This window comes from Carassius gibelio, chromosome B21 (assembly GCF_023724105.1).
Source record: "Carassius gibelio isolate Cgi1373 ecotype wild population from Czech Republic chromosome B21, carGib1.2-hapl.c, whole genome shotgun sequence".
In the NCBI taxonomy this organism is placed as follows: Eukaryota; Metazoa; Chordata; class Actinopteri; order Cypriniformes; family Cyprinidae; genus Carassius; species Carassius gibelio.
Window position 1 is genome coordinate 22,903,765 of NC_068416.1, and position 14,407 is coordinate 22,918,171.

General features: G+C 33.9%; 1 protein-coding gene across 1 annotated transcript in view; it reads right to left on the bottom strand.

The window, feature by feature from the left end:
• Nucleotides 1-14,407, bottom strand: part of LOC127985611 (rho GTPase-activating protein 24) — a 42,030-nt gene that overhangs the window by 16,856 nt on the left and 10,767 nt on the right. Inside the window, exon 2 of the mRNA XM_052587643.1 lies at nt 8,162-8,370. Within this exon, the coding sequence (XP_052443603.1) occupies nt 8,162-8,350 (189 nt within the window). The 5' untranslated portion in view covers nt 8,351-8,370. The remainder of the gene's footprint in view (nt 1-8,161; nt 8,371-14,407) is intronic.

Below are 14,407 nucleotides of genomic sequence, written 5' to 3' on the forward strand. Positions count from 1 at the left end.
GGTGATTATACACTGCGCACTAAAGTTATAATGCCACACATTTTGTTCACCGAAGGATGGATGGTGATTAGATTTAAGGAGTGCGAGCATAGAGGACATCAAGAAGATTACAGAAATAAGACATAAAAGTTAAATCCGTAACCTCAGTCTGCTCAGAATACTAATTACTGTCATATCTAACGCCTCAGAGAGAGAAGATATTCAGACTGACTCTGTTCTGAGCTACAGCGGATAATGAGAGATCACCTGTCACAAACCCACAGAGGAGAACAGAAGGAGAGAGACTGAGAGATCCTTACATAAACCTTCAAGCTGTCTAGATATCTCCTAAATTTGTCCAAGTCCTGGTCTGACACGTATTGAAGGACAGAGAGAGAACAAGATTAAAGCATTTCAGAGTGAAAGTCCTGATCAATTTTTTTTTTTATTTAAAGACAAAGCGTGTCTGAGCCAAAAATTATTAGCAAAAATAATGAGCCATAACCTTACCCAAAAAAACTGCATGTAGATCAGCACATTTTCTCTATGAAATCAAATTCCCTTCTGAATTTGAAGTTAATGGCTTGTATCCTGTATAAATTAACATTTCAGGTGTCTATACACCCTCTTTTCATACCTGTGATTAATTTTAGCTGACACTGCTTGTTCCGTCGTGAACAGACTATTTTCAGCATTGTTTTTCATCCTGCTTTGTAGCTAATAGCTCAGACTTCATTTAGCAAGCAGTGAAAGGGGCTCCGCTCCCCAGACGACCTCTGATGTCTACAGTGGAACAGGAAGTGCTAGAGGAAACAGTGAGTCAGCAGGTCATTTAGGACACATCAGTGAATAAGCTCTTGAGGACAGATGCCGCTGCACATATCACCAGGGATTTGATTGCATATTGCATACTTGTGTGCTCAAGACAAGTTTATAGTGCTGTAGGATTATACAATTATTGTTGCAATGGGGTGCAAACCGAATCTAACATAAATCCTTAATAACTCTATATTTTGAATTCTTTTTGGGATGTCAAAAAAAAAAAAGTTTTCCTGTAGCTCAATTGGTAGAGCATTGTGCTATCAAGCCCTAGGTTGGGGGTTCGATTCCCCGGGAACACATGATAAGTAAAAATTGATAGACTGAATGTACTGTAAGTCTGCTAAATGCATAAATATAATTTTATTTAATTATATATATATATATATATATATATATATATATATATATATATATATATATATATATATATATATATATATATATATATATATATATATATATATATATATATAACATTACATAAGATTTGCCACAAAATGTCCATAACTTTTATACAAAAAGTTAATATAAATACAAATTAAATGTAGATATAAAGATAAGAAATAAAGATAACTGAATTTTCCACTAGTATAAATATAAATCAAATGTAATGATTAAAGATAACTCAAATCTATTTTTTTAAAGTTACATTAATAAAATATATTGTTATATTTTGTCAGATTTGCCACCAAATTTTGACTGAGAAAAAAAAAAAAGTAAAATTATAAAATATATTTAAAAAAAAAAGAAGAAAAAAAAAAAATATATACAATGCATTTTGCCATTTTTATTTTGAGAGGTTCATTGAACCTAAAACACTAAAACAGGCATTCCGACCTCATGTTATCCCGGCATGTCCAATTATTACACTTCTGGCTGAATTACAATAATCATGCAATCATACAGCTAAACAAAACCCCCTTTATGAACACTCAAGTGCATAAAATGAACCCACATGCGTTGGTTCCCTGCTCACTAATGCCCCTCTCGGCACGGCAGCAGATGACCTCTGACCCTGTCAGCAGCCGCTCTGTGCATTCCAAACATGACAGACGCACACGACACCACGCTGTTATGACGAACCCCGCGTGCCTATCTTGACGCCGTTGATGCAAGTTCACAAAGCCCCTCTCTATGTCAAGTTCAGTAACTCTACACGGCCAGACGCAGGCACACACTCTTCGAATATGATCCTGTTCGAGTGTGTGTGAAGTCACAAGGCCACGTCTCCTTAGGGAACATTAGCGGGCAGATGTTCATGCACTGGAATGAGAGACAGTAATTAAGCTAATGAGGCAGGTAACTAATGGAGCATCGCTTTGAATGAAGATGCTAATTAACAGCCACTTTAATGATAGTGCTTCATCACCTCTCGTGGCTCTGTTGCATGCTGGGACGTCTTAATTACACTACGCTACCCTCCTCAACTACAAACTGATGAATCGTCTGATTTATTCTGACAGTGTTTTTTTGCTTTGCATGAGTGATATAACTTATTACTTAGTATCAATATATTTTTTTAGTTCTGCTGTTGGAATGCATTGACTTACAGACAAGTTTTCCATCTCTTAAACAAACTCACCCGGTAGTTTTATGTGGTAGAGAAATAAAAGCAGCAAGGAACATGCTATAGGTGAGATAGTTGGGATTAATGCACCTGTCTTTGGTTCGCTGCTCGCTTTTATTTGAGAAAAAAGAGAGAAGCAGGATCTAAATATACTGTATTGTTTTCTTTAAAAGGGTCATATCTAGAAAAAAAGCTCTTTTAAAAATAAAATCATCCAGCTATACTGTAACACTCCCTCCCTAGTTGGCGTGTCAATTATGACTTTTAGGGATGGTAAACCTCTTTTCAAGCAATTTAAATGTAGATAATTATTATAATTATATATAACTTCAGGCGTAGCAAATCCTTTTTAGGCTTCTATCTATATTCTAAACATACAAACAAAAGGTTTTTGTCATATATTTGGTTTATGCAAATACAGTTTATAATAAACAATGCAATAAAATCATGTATATTTATTTTAATTATTATATTAATTATAATGTTATATTACACTTTGTTATAGTAAATATAATAAAATGTATAATAAAATAATATAATAACAATTACTTATAATGTAATAAACATAACAAAACTTGCACTACAGTTCAAAAGTTTTTTTTGATTATTTTGTCAGTGTTTGTAAAATAAATTAAATGCAAAAATAAATATTAATTAATAATTTATGTGTTGGAAATCTGTTTTAATACAATATACGTTTACATATCAATGTATTATAAGATATAGACAGAATAAAGTTTATAATACATTTACAATAATATAAAATATATTTTATATTTTAAATAATATTATATTCTATTGAATATAATAAATGTATACTATAATAAAAAACTATGTAATAACAAATATATAGAATATGCTATAATACGAAGTCATTAAAATATTTGTAAAATAGAAATATTAATGTAATATTATAAATGTCTTTACTGTCACTTTTGATTAATTAAATGTGTACTAGATGAATTTGAGTAATAAAATAAAATAAAATCATACTGACCCCAAACTTTTGAATGGTAGTATATATGAAAATCAATAATAAAGGTTTATAATAAATTATTATACATTTTCACGTAACATAAAAAATGCAATAAACAATCAAATTGATTATAATAAAAAGTAAATATTTATAACATTAACAATAAAATAAAAAATAACTATACTTGCATGTATAATTTGATACTAATATTGGGAAATGCTTAAGCATATACTATTTGGTATTCTGAAAAACAAATTGTCAATTGTCCCCAAACCAAAAATGGGTCAAAATTGTCACAATTGTGACTTTATATAAGCACATTAGTAAATGACTGCCTGTGTTTACATATCATACCTATTTAATATTCAACTACTAGGCCTGATGAAGGACGTGAAGGTTTGACAATCACAACATACAGGAGTCTTAAAAGTAAAGTATCAAAATATAAAAAACAGCCTGTTTAAGGGTCATTATAAGTAGACAAAGACACTTCTCACACATTATAAGTGGACACAAACGCTGCAAAATACACATCTGTGTTCACTTCACGGACAGGTCTTATATTGTCTTTCCTGGCAGGCTGTAATATTCCACATCTTAAGGGATCTAATTCATAAAACTGAGCAGAACAACAGAAGCATTGTGGGCCAGTGGTTGTACTTTCCGTTTGCCCTCCAGCTCTTAACCTTCGGTGTGTAGGCTGGAGAAATGGACGGAGACAGAATATGTTTGGAAAGGCTGGGCTAAATCTTGGCCAATGAAAATTACATGCTGTGATGCTTATGCATATTTAAAGTGTGTTTAAAAGCCATTCAAAATGTGGGTGTCGCATAATTTCAGACGTTCAGTGTCATGTTTTTTTACTAGAAATATGCTGAAATATGCCAAAATGCATTTTAGTACTCTTGCTTTGTTTGTGCATGTCAAAAAGAAGTGCAGCATGGGAAGACAGACTGATATTTTAGGAACTTTCAACCCTTTAGTGACATTTTTCTACCTAAGAAAGACATGCACAGGGAAGCAAAGCGAAGAGCGAGGTCTTGTTTTTACAAACTTCTCACTTAAACACCCTGTGCCGACTTTCACAAAACTACTGCATTCAGAAGATCAAAAGCAGCTCTGACTTTAAAAGTTTGCACATATGCCGATTGTTCAAAGGCTTTGAAGCTGTTGCTATCAAACAGGAGCATTTTCCTTACTGTTTGATTCTGTCAGTATGCTGAACTGAAGTCATGCTGGATCTTGTGAAAGCTGCCAAAAGACTAAATATCACCGTTTAATTATATCTGGATGCAGAAGTTGAATGACAGCAGCATTTCAACAGTACAGGCCGTTGTGTTTAAGTATGTTTCTTATTTTAAGTAAAAAATGCATTCTTGTAAACACTTTGTAAATATAATACACATTGTAATGTGTGTGTGTGTGCGTGTGTGTGTGTGTGTATATATATATATATATATATATATATATATATAAATTTAAATTAAATTAAAAAATTAAATTTATGCATTTAGCAGACGCTTTTATCCAAAGCGACTTACAGTGCATTGAGGCTATCAATTTATACATATCATGTGCACCCGGGGAATCGAACCCCCAACCTTGCGCTTGCTTGCTTGCTAGCGCAGTGCTCTACCAGTTGAGCTACAGGAATACTATATATATATATATATATATATATATATATATATACAGCATATAGTATAAAGCTTACTGACCCCAAACTTGGATCAGTAGTGTATATAAACCAATAATAAATGTTTATAATCAATGTGTAAAGAAGCAAAATCATTTTAATGCAATATATATGAAAATGTATTATAACAAACCAAATAGCATTCACAATAAAAGGATGGATGGATGGATGGATTTAGTGAATCCTTGATGAATAAAAGTAATAATATTAACTAGACAAATGGACGATGGATGGATGGATAGATAGATTGATGATGGACGGATGGATGCTGAATCTATGTTTCCAGCTGGAAAGCAATGGCTGACTGGTTGCAGAACTTTGAGAAAGCCTGTTTGTTGAGCAGCGAACAATTGTCTGTTTCTCATTAGACGGTTGCAGAATACAGAGCAGATATCTCTCTCTCTCTGTCTCTCTGTCTCTCTGTCTAAGCACAGACAGTGAGAACATAATTTGAATCTTCTGTCTGATATGCTGTCAGAGGTTTTCCCTGTAACACTGCAAACCATTGCCATAGAGACCTCTGAGACCAGCACACATCCATGGAACTATTTTGACTAGTTCTGCTTACATGGAATAGTTAATGCCATTAAACAATATGAAAAGCAAAAGCTGCACTTTTATGACTGAAGGTGTGGTTATTGTGTCAACAACAGCCTGCCATAACAGTCACAGCCTCGTGTCTGCCTTTCCATTCGCAATTCAAATACTCAGCAGTGCCTCTGGAACAAAAAGCTGATCAAAAAGCAAGAGTATATCCTCCGTTTTGATGTTTGCATGTCTTCAGAGATCTTATGAATTGGTCTAGTCTTTCTTTAGGCACATGGGCTTGATTTAGGTGGTGGTGTTTTGCCTTCATGCACTTGCTTTGTCATGGTAAAGCATGTCTGAGTTCACCTGACCTTCCATTGCTTCCTCACTCATACCCACACCCACACCCACACACCCACATGTGCAAAGATGTAAACACTTACACACAATGCTCTCTCGAAAAACACCAGCCCAGACACAGTCAGGGATTAACCCACAGATGACACATGAATGGGAATCAATCAATAATTCATCTACTTTGTCAGAAATGTTTGTACACTTGACCCACAAACTGCTTTAGAGACTTTGAATGGCGCCTTATGCACGACAGAACATTGTACAATAGACTACAGACAAACAAGATGATTCACCAAAAACTCTAAACGTACATAAACCAGTACATAAAAGGGAGAGGGATTTATTTTTTATAGTCTCTCTCTCTCTCTCTCTCTCTCTCTCTCTCTCTCTCTCTCTCTCTCTATATATATATATATATATATATATATATAGTACTATGCAAATAAATATTATAATGCAAAATTTTAATTATACAGAAAATATAATTATTGTAATAAATTAATTAGTAATTTAAATTTAAATTATAAATAATAGAATAAATTAAACTATTATTTTATGAAGTAAATATATATTTATTTAATATCTATAAATATGTCATACAGTATATATATGTGTACTGTATATATATATATATATATATATATATATATATATATATATATATATATATATATATATATATATATATATATATATATATATATATATATCCTATTTAAAAAATTATATAGCATTATATTATATTGTGTTTATGTATACGTGTGTGTGTGTGTGTGTGAAAATATGGAGTACAAATACTTATTATAATGATACATATGATAAAAAACAAAACAAAAACTAAAAAAAATTACTTCTTAAATAATTTATACTGAAGTATTATTAAAACTAAAGTGTACAAAAGTAATTATTCTAATGCTAAATATTATAACCATAAAGCGGATATGGTTATTTCAACAAAGAAATACAATAACAAATCACTGATATTTATTTATATATTATACTCAATAATATTATTACGTTTTATACATACATTCAATATTGCTAGAAAATAATATAATAAATGTTTACTGTGCAAAATTCAGTTATGATCAATATTAAAGTAAATATTATAATAAATCCATCTTTAGTCCATCTACAATAAATTAAGACTAAAGTGTATGTGTGTGTGTGTGTGTGTGTATATATTATGCAAATATTATATAGCAGATATGATCACTATAATACAAATGTATACTAATAATAATAATAATAATACATTATTTACACACTTCATATGTTAAAGCTATACATAGTGAATGATATTAGACAAAATATTTATAAAATAATAATAAAAGAAATATGTTTATATTATTTATTTTAATATTAGCTTTGCATAGTTCCAGAGTTATGCATTATTTATCTGAAAACATGGGCAAAGTCATTGCAAGGGTTATTCTAACAGAACTACTCAAGGTAGAGCAGACGTTAGTATCATGATATTAGACCGTCTCATATTTGTGTAAATATTTGCCAGCGGCTTCTAGAAGAGCGTCACACCATCTGTCCTTCCCCAAGTATTTTAAAAACCTCAAATATAGTCGTGTGAAGAACTTCAAAGCCTCTCGTTTCCTTCAAAAGTCGTGTTCAGTGTCCTTTGATAGCTTTGTCAACGAAAACCCTGAACGAAGAAGCTGCCTACCCTTGAAATCCAATATCTGACTGCTGACGAAACCTGCGACAAGCTCAAACAGTGCATTAAACATGAAAATTAAAGCTGAACATGGAACTTCAAAGATATAGAGGAGACGAATCTTAAAACTTGGACGTGAAGGTATAAATCTTTAATATTCCTGTGGGCAGAAGCCCGGCTTCCTCTCAGTAGACTCACAAGACGGGATGGTTTTAAAGCAGATTTATGGGGCCTTCTCAAATTCCCGCCTGATTCCATAGTAAACACTTTTGTCCACCTACTCGAGAGCAGCTGCATGACCTCAGGGATAAAAATCTGCATTGTTAGATTAAGAACCGTGACAAGTCATCATTCAGGGAGGTAAAAAGCAGGTCACTCTGTCTTCACCTCTCTTGTTTGCATCTTGGCATGAGATTTGAACTCGGGGAATGTCGTGATAGTTGCGTGTGAATAAACCTGGTAGACTTTAAACAACGTAATGTGCACATCTGTGTATGTTCGCGTGTAAAGACCCGAACTGCCAAATGAGTGAGTAAATGACGAAATCCCAAATCAGCAGCCACTCACCAAAGCTTTGGTCTCGTCCTCATCTTTGTAGTAGTACAGCTGGTCTCCTCGCAGGACGAACCAGCGCGTGTGCCAGGTCTTCACGAAGCCTCCTTGCTTCCGGAGCCAGCCGCAGCGGAGAACGTCCTGCCTGGCTGATCCACGGCCGTGCTGAGGGCTGCTGCCCGCGCTGCCAGCCTGCTCGTCCATGACCCAACCCAAAGAGCTTTCTGTACCCGAAACAGAAAGGGAGACGGGTTAGTTTAAGCTTATGACATAACTGAAAGTGTGATATGAGTCACGTGACTAACCCCTCAGGCAGGTGTTCTGGTAATAATACAAGGGACAGTACCATTGCCTTGTTATGCCATGAGACTGCTCACTTCGTCCATGCCACATTTGCATTTGTCAAGATAAGCAAATACAAAACATTAGTTTGGCTTCTAGGCGGGAAAGGCTCATTTATTGTGGGGGAAAAAGGTTGTCTGACTGGCTGTCTGACAAACAAGGCACTATTATTCACTTATCTTTCCTGCTTGCAGAGTTTTGGAGTAGCCTATTTATTATAAAATAAAAGTAAATACTATGTTTGCTTTGTAGTTTTATAATTTTATAATTTTGAAATGTTTTATTCATAAAACTATAGCCTGTAGAAAATATTATGAGAAATGTAGGAGTAAATATTATGGTACATCCCTCGAAAATAACACTAAATACTACTAGTGCAGTGTTGTTAATTCTAAAGTTTAGGTTTACATTTATAAATTAATATAATATTTACATTTTTGGTTGTTGTTTGTTGTATTTTTACGCGATATTTCAATTACATTTATTTATTTTTAAATGTTTTCATTTAAACTAATTTTTATATAATAAAATCTTATTTATCATATCAATATATACTAGAAAATAAATAATTGAGGTTTATCATATTTACTTTAACATTCACTTTATTTACTTAATATTATAACATTATACATAGTAAATATTATTAGAAGATATAAATACTATGCTCAACCCAGCAGCATTTATTTGATGAAAAATATTGTGAAACACTATTCCTGTCAAATATTATTACAATTTAAATAAATGTTTTTTTTAATATTATATGTAATATTATATACAATAGTATTTATTCATATCAAGGCAAAGCTGAATTTTAAGCTGCCAGTATTGTGATTTTTCTCAGGATTTTATTATGAATAGAAAGTTCAAAAGAATAGCATTTTTTAAACAAAAATTATAAATGTCTTTATTATATTGTTATTATTATAAACAGTACATATAGGCTATATCTGGATCTGTATTTTTATGCTCTACTGTTAGAGTTATCTGTATGAACTGAGGGGTCTAAGAGTAACGCTATTCTCTGTAAGTATGTACTGTACATGTGGAAGAATTGGCAATAAAGCAGACTTGACTTGATAAAAACATACAAATAGCTTTTGAAATATAATTATTTAAAATACATAATAATTGAAAAATTGCATAAGGAATTCTAATGGTCTCGCTCACCGACTTGGAATACCTAGACAGAGCTATCTATAGACTCAACCTCCTATTTTACTTTTTTTATTTTTTTTAGTCAAGTCAATCATCACATCATGCCACAGTCTGACCTCTGACCCTGCCAGGTTTATGTTATGACCTACTGACATTAACTTTCACAATGACTAAAGCTTTATGAGTTTAGGTAGCATTTAAAAAAATGTAACCTCAGAAAATCTGGTCATCAGAGAGGAAGTGACCTCAAGTGCACTTTAAACCGATCTCCTCTACAACTCGCTCCCTCTCGCTCTTCCTTTCCATTTTCTCCCACCTTCCCAAGGTTTGCTTTTCGTGAGTCTGTGAGTTCACCAGACCTTCCCACAACAACATTCTGCTCAAGAGATTCAAATTGTGAGCCAGGGGATGCGGTCCAGGAACAAAAAGTCTTAAAAAAATGTACTTCTAAACAGTTGCTGGGAGCTGGAATTATAAATGTGTATCTGTCCGCCACAAGAGACACAAGACTGGGAATCACATATCTGCAAAACGTGGCAGTCGTCCAAACACCTGACGCGCATTTAAGTGACTGTCTGACAGCCAGACATGCAGGCAAGAAATCAAAAAGGGTGTTTTATGCGAGTGTTTATGATTTTAGATGACATCTTTCAGAGAAGGAGGGGCCAAACGAGCTGCCAGACTAGAATCTTCACATTTGTGCCCATCGCGATATCAATATCATATCACACCTGTCAGTGGAGATTGTTAGTTGCTGCCTCAGCACATATGCGTGATGTGTGCCATTTGAGAATGTGCAATACCATTTCCTTTGAGTAGTTTTTTTTTCTTCTATTCACTCTTTCATTAAAATCAAAGAGCGGCGCTGGAATTATAAGGACTTTAAACTTAAGGACTTTAAACAATTGGTCTTTTTTCTCAGTGTGAACTCATTCTTTCAAAGAAGACGGGAGGTTCCTATCCATCTAGACAGCATCGTATATGCATGCTTGACTATTTAAATTATTACACAGCAAAACTGTTGCCTTAGTCAAAACATGCCTCACTGAATAAAAACGTATTCATTTCTGGAGTGGGAAAACGGACTCAAAACTAAACTTTTGAATTAGCATACTTTAGCTCAGCAACATGGCTAACATCAGGCTTACAACCAAGATGCTAACGATTGGAATCATAATTCTCACTATAAAGCCTCAAATTTCTAAGCCTAATCTCCTTCATAACCCTGAGGAGATTACTTCAGGATTTATTATCTGATTTTGAGGTGAACATGTTGTATCTGCTGAAGAATCGCTAGGCGCTCATGAAGAGCGCAAAAAAAAAAACGAGTAGCAGAAGTAATCCTCTTGTTCTTGTCATATTTAGAGGTCAGGGCTTATTTTCTCTTGCTCTCTGTCTCACGGCGGCCTCATTAAAGATTCAGACAGTGGCAGAGCCAGAACATGTTGAGCTCCAGACAGGATTCTGAAATAGCGCCCCTGCATCTAATTTCCTCGAACAGCTTCAGAAATAAACTCAGATGATGGTGTTTCTCAATGCTGACAGCATCGGAGACCCAGAAATGGTTCAAACAGGAACATGCACACTCTATTCTTCAAATTTTGGAGATGGTGTTGGTTTCAATACTTTATTTTTCCCAATTTAATACACAGAATCAACAGCTATAAGTAAGATGTTCATATATTATTTATACCATAGTGTTGGGGGTTCTCCAGGACCAGGATTGGGAGCCACTGCCTCAAAAGAACCATTTTGGAACCATTTTCAGTGAACAGTTCTTAAAATAAATAACCATTTGAGCAAAACATATCAAACTCTGAAGAACCCATAAATGTGACCCTGGACAACAAAACCAGTCATAACGGTAATGTATACATCAGCAAAAAAAGCTGAAATCTAAGGGTGAAAACTGCCTTTAAAGTAGTCCAGATTAAGTTCTTACCAATGCATATTACTAATCAAAAATATGGAACGAACAAAATATCTTCATAGAACATCATCTTAATTTCCTAATGATTTTTGGCATAAAAGAAAAATCAATCATTTTGACCCACACAGTATATTTTTGGCTATTGCTACAAATATACCTGTGCTACTTGTGACTGGTTTTGTGGTCCAGGGTCACAGACAACCTTTTCTGCAAAGAAAAGTTTCCATGGATGTTGAAGGTTCTTCATGGAAGAACTGATGCCCATAAAGAACCTTTATTTTTAAGACTAAATGCCAAAGATGAACCATTTTGGGTTCCCCAAATAATCTTTCAGTGAACATTTATTAAAAGAACCATTTTCTTAGTGTGAAGAACAATTTAAGGATCTAAAGTACCACTATAAAAACTTTTTGTACAATAGAAAGTTTGCATGGATCTTAGAACAATTAAACGGTTCTTCATGGAACCATAGATGCCAACGCACAAGCTTTATTTTTTGAGCATCTGAACAAAACCATTGATATGAATTTGGGTTGATGCAATTGATTTGTTGAACCAATGGTTTGCACTAATATCTCTCTTTCATATGTAGCATTGGAAAGTGCAGTTAATTCTAGTGAATCGGTTCACTTGAATAAATCAAGTGAAGAATGATTCAGTGATTCAGTGATTCCAGTCACTAGCTTGTTGTGCAAAAGTAGCTAGACTATAAAGTTATAATGTCATGTTGTCGCATGCAGTAAAAGTAATTTCACAGTGAGAAAAGCAGCACTGCCACGTTGTCATAAGCATGGAGGTGGTGTTGTCTGTAAGTGTATGGGTAACGATGAACTCCAGATGTGTTGCTTTAACAGTCTGCTCGACTACCGTCATCTGCTTAGCAAGTGTAGGGCTGCGGAGTGGAGTCTGAAACCTCTGATGTACTGACATCACACACACATATTAAAGCTGTGTTTGGAATTGTATACTGTCACTCTACTCTTATTATACATGCAGTATTCAGCATGTTGAACTGTGTGGAGTATGCTAATTTTCTCTATGCATTGAATCATAAGCCAAGGTGACATACTGTATTTGCCAGAGTACATACAGTAGCTGTTAACACACTGCTTGGAATACTATATCCTAGTGTGGAATGTACAATTGACTTTCTATTTCCAAAAAATGAACTCCAAGTAATACCTTTCAAGGTTTTTTTTTTTTTTTTTTTTTCATATCTGATCTGATGAATTCAAAAGTGACCCAATTTATTTCCATAATGTATCTTTTTCCTTTAAGTGCACTTTTTCTTTTTTTATGGAAAAAGGTGCCTGTGGTGACATTTCTGCAAAATGGTTTTACATTGGACATTTCACGACACATTAAATATGAAATATCCAGCGAGTGTCACTAAAAGTTTGTTCGGTTTTATTCCTCCTCCCCCCCACCCCCCCCCCCCCCCCAAAAAAAAATAAAAAATAAACTTGAACCTATCAATGTTTTGTTATCTTGGTTGTTGTATGTATCGCAGCATTTCTCTCTTACACATTTCAAAATAGTGTTGCAACTATCATAACCATATACCCTAAACCTAACCAATAATGTTAACCAAAGCTTGTATTGTGACTCATGTTTCACAAGACCCCGCATCTCAAGAGTAATACTGTACTAGGTGCGCTACCAAGCAAGTTTACAACATCAGAAAATAGTTCATATATATATATATGCACACAGGAGTTAATTAACCTAAATTACACACAGCTGAAAATAATGACAATAATGAGTGCAAGGGGTAATGGGAACAGACTGAATCATAGGAGATAGAAACTGGGTATGGATGTTTCCATGACTCAGTGCTAGAGCATTGTGTTAGTGGTGCAAAAGGTTGTGGGTTCAAACCCCATGGAACACATATACTTGTAAAAAATAAAATAAAAGTTGATGTTGATAAAAGTGTCTGCTAAATGTAAAATATATCAGGTCATAAAAGTCTGTATTAATTGATAATCTGTCCCATAATGATAATTTGTGTGAAAAAAAAAGTTTGTTGTTGGTTTTTGTCTCTAGTGTTCATTTCAACTTGAAACTGTAGTGAATTGTATTTATGTATATAGGTTTTTGCAAAAATGTTGGTAGAGGCATGCTTTTTCCAGTTAGCCCAGGTTGTCCAAAACACATTTTTGTCTTGTAATAATTAATCAAATTTAAACCTAAGTTTTCACTGACAATGTATACTGTTTCACATACTATTTTTTTGAAAAAAAAAAAAAAATCAATGCAGTCAGCATTTTATATATAGACCACTCATTTATGTTACCTGCCTCCTATACAGTAGGGCCACTCCACATTTAGCTTGTTTTTGAGATTTGACTATTGTAAAGCACCTGGTTTGAATGTGGTTATGAACACAGAAGAGTGAATATCTGTCACCATGCCAAGTCTACGGCTCTGTGATATATTAGTGCTGTCTGCTGTCTGTGTGGGGTGACACTGAAGTTTCCCATTTATAAAGTCCTCTCCGAAGACCCAACAGCTGTGACAGGGACACAGGGAACTCTCAAAACATCAAACCCAAGCTCTTACCACAATAACCAGAGACAAAATCTCCATTACATACTACAGAAACAACTTTTGTCCCTCTCTCAATCAAAAATAATGGCCTGGATGCTCTGCAGATGCCAAATATGATGAAACAATATATATACAGAAAATGTAAAATAAAAAAAATAAAATAAAAAAAGCCTGTTTGCTTTATATAAAAGAGTCATGATGAAAAGGCTACATAACAACCGTGTGTGTATAATTACACTGAATACAGTGTTAGCATACACATTAGAGGTGAATGAAATCTAATG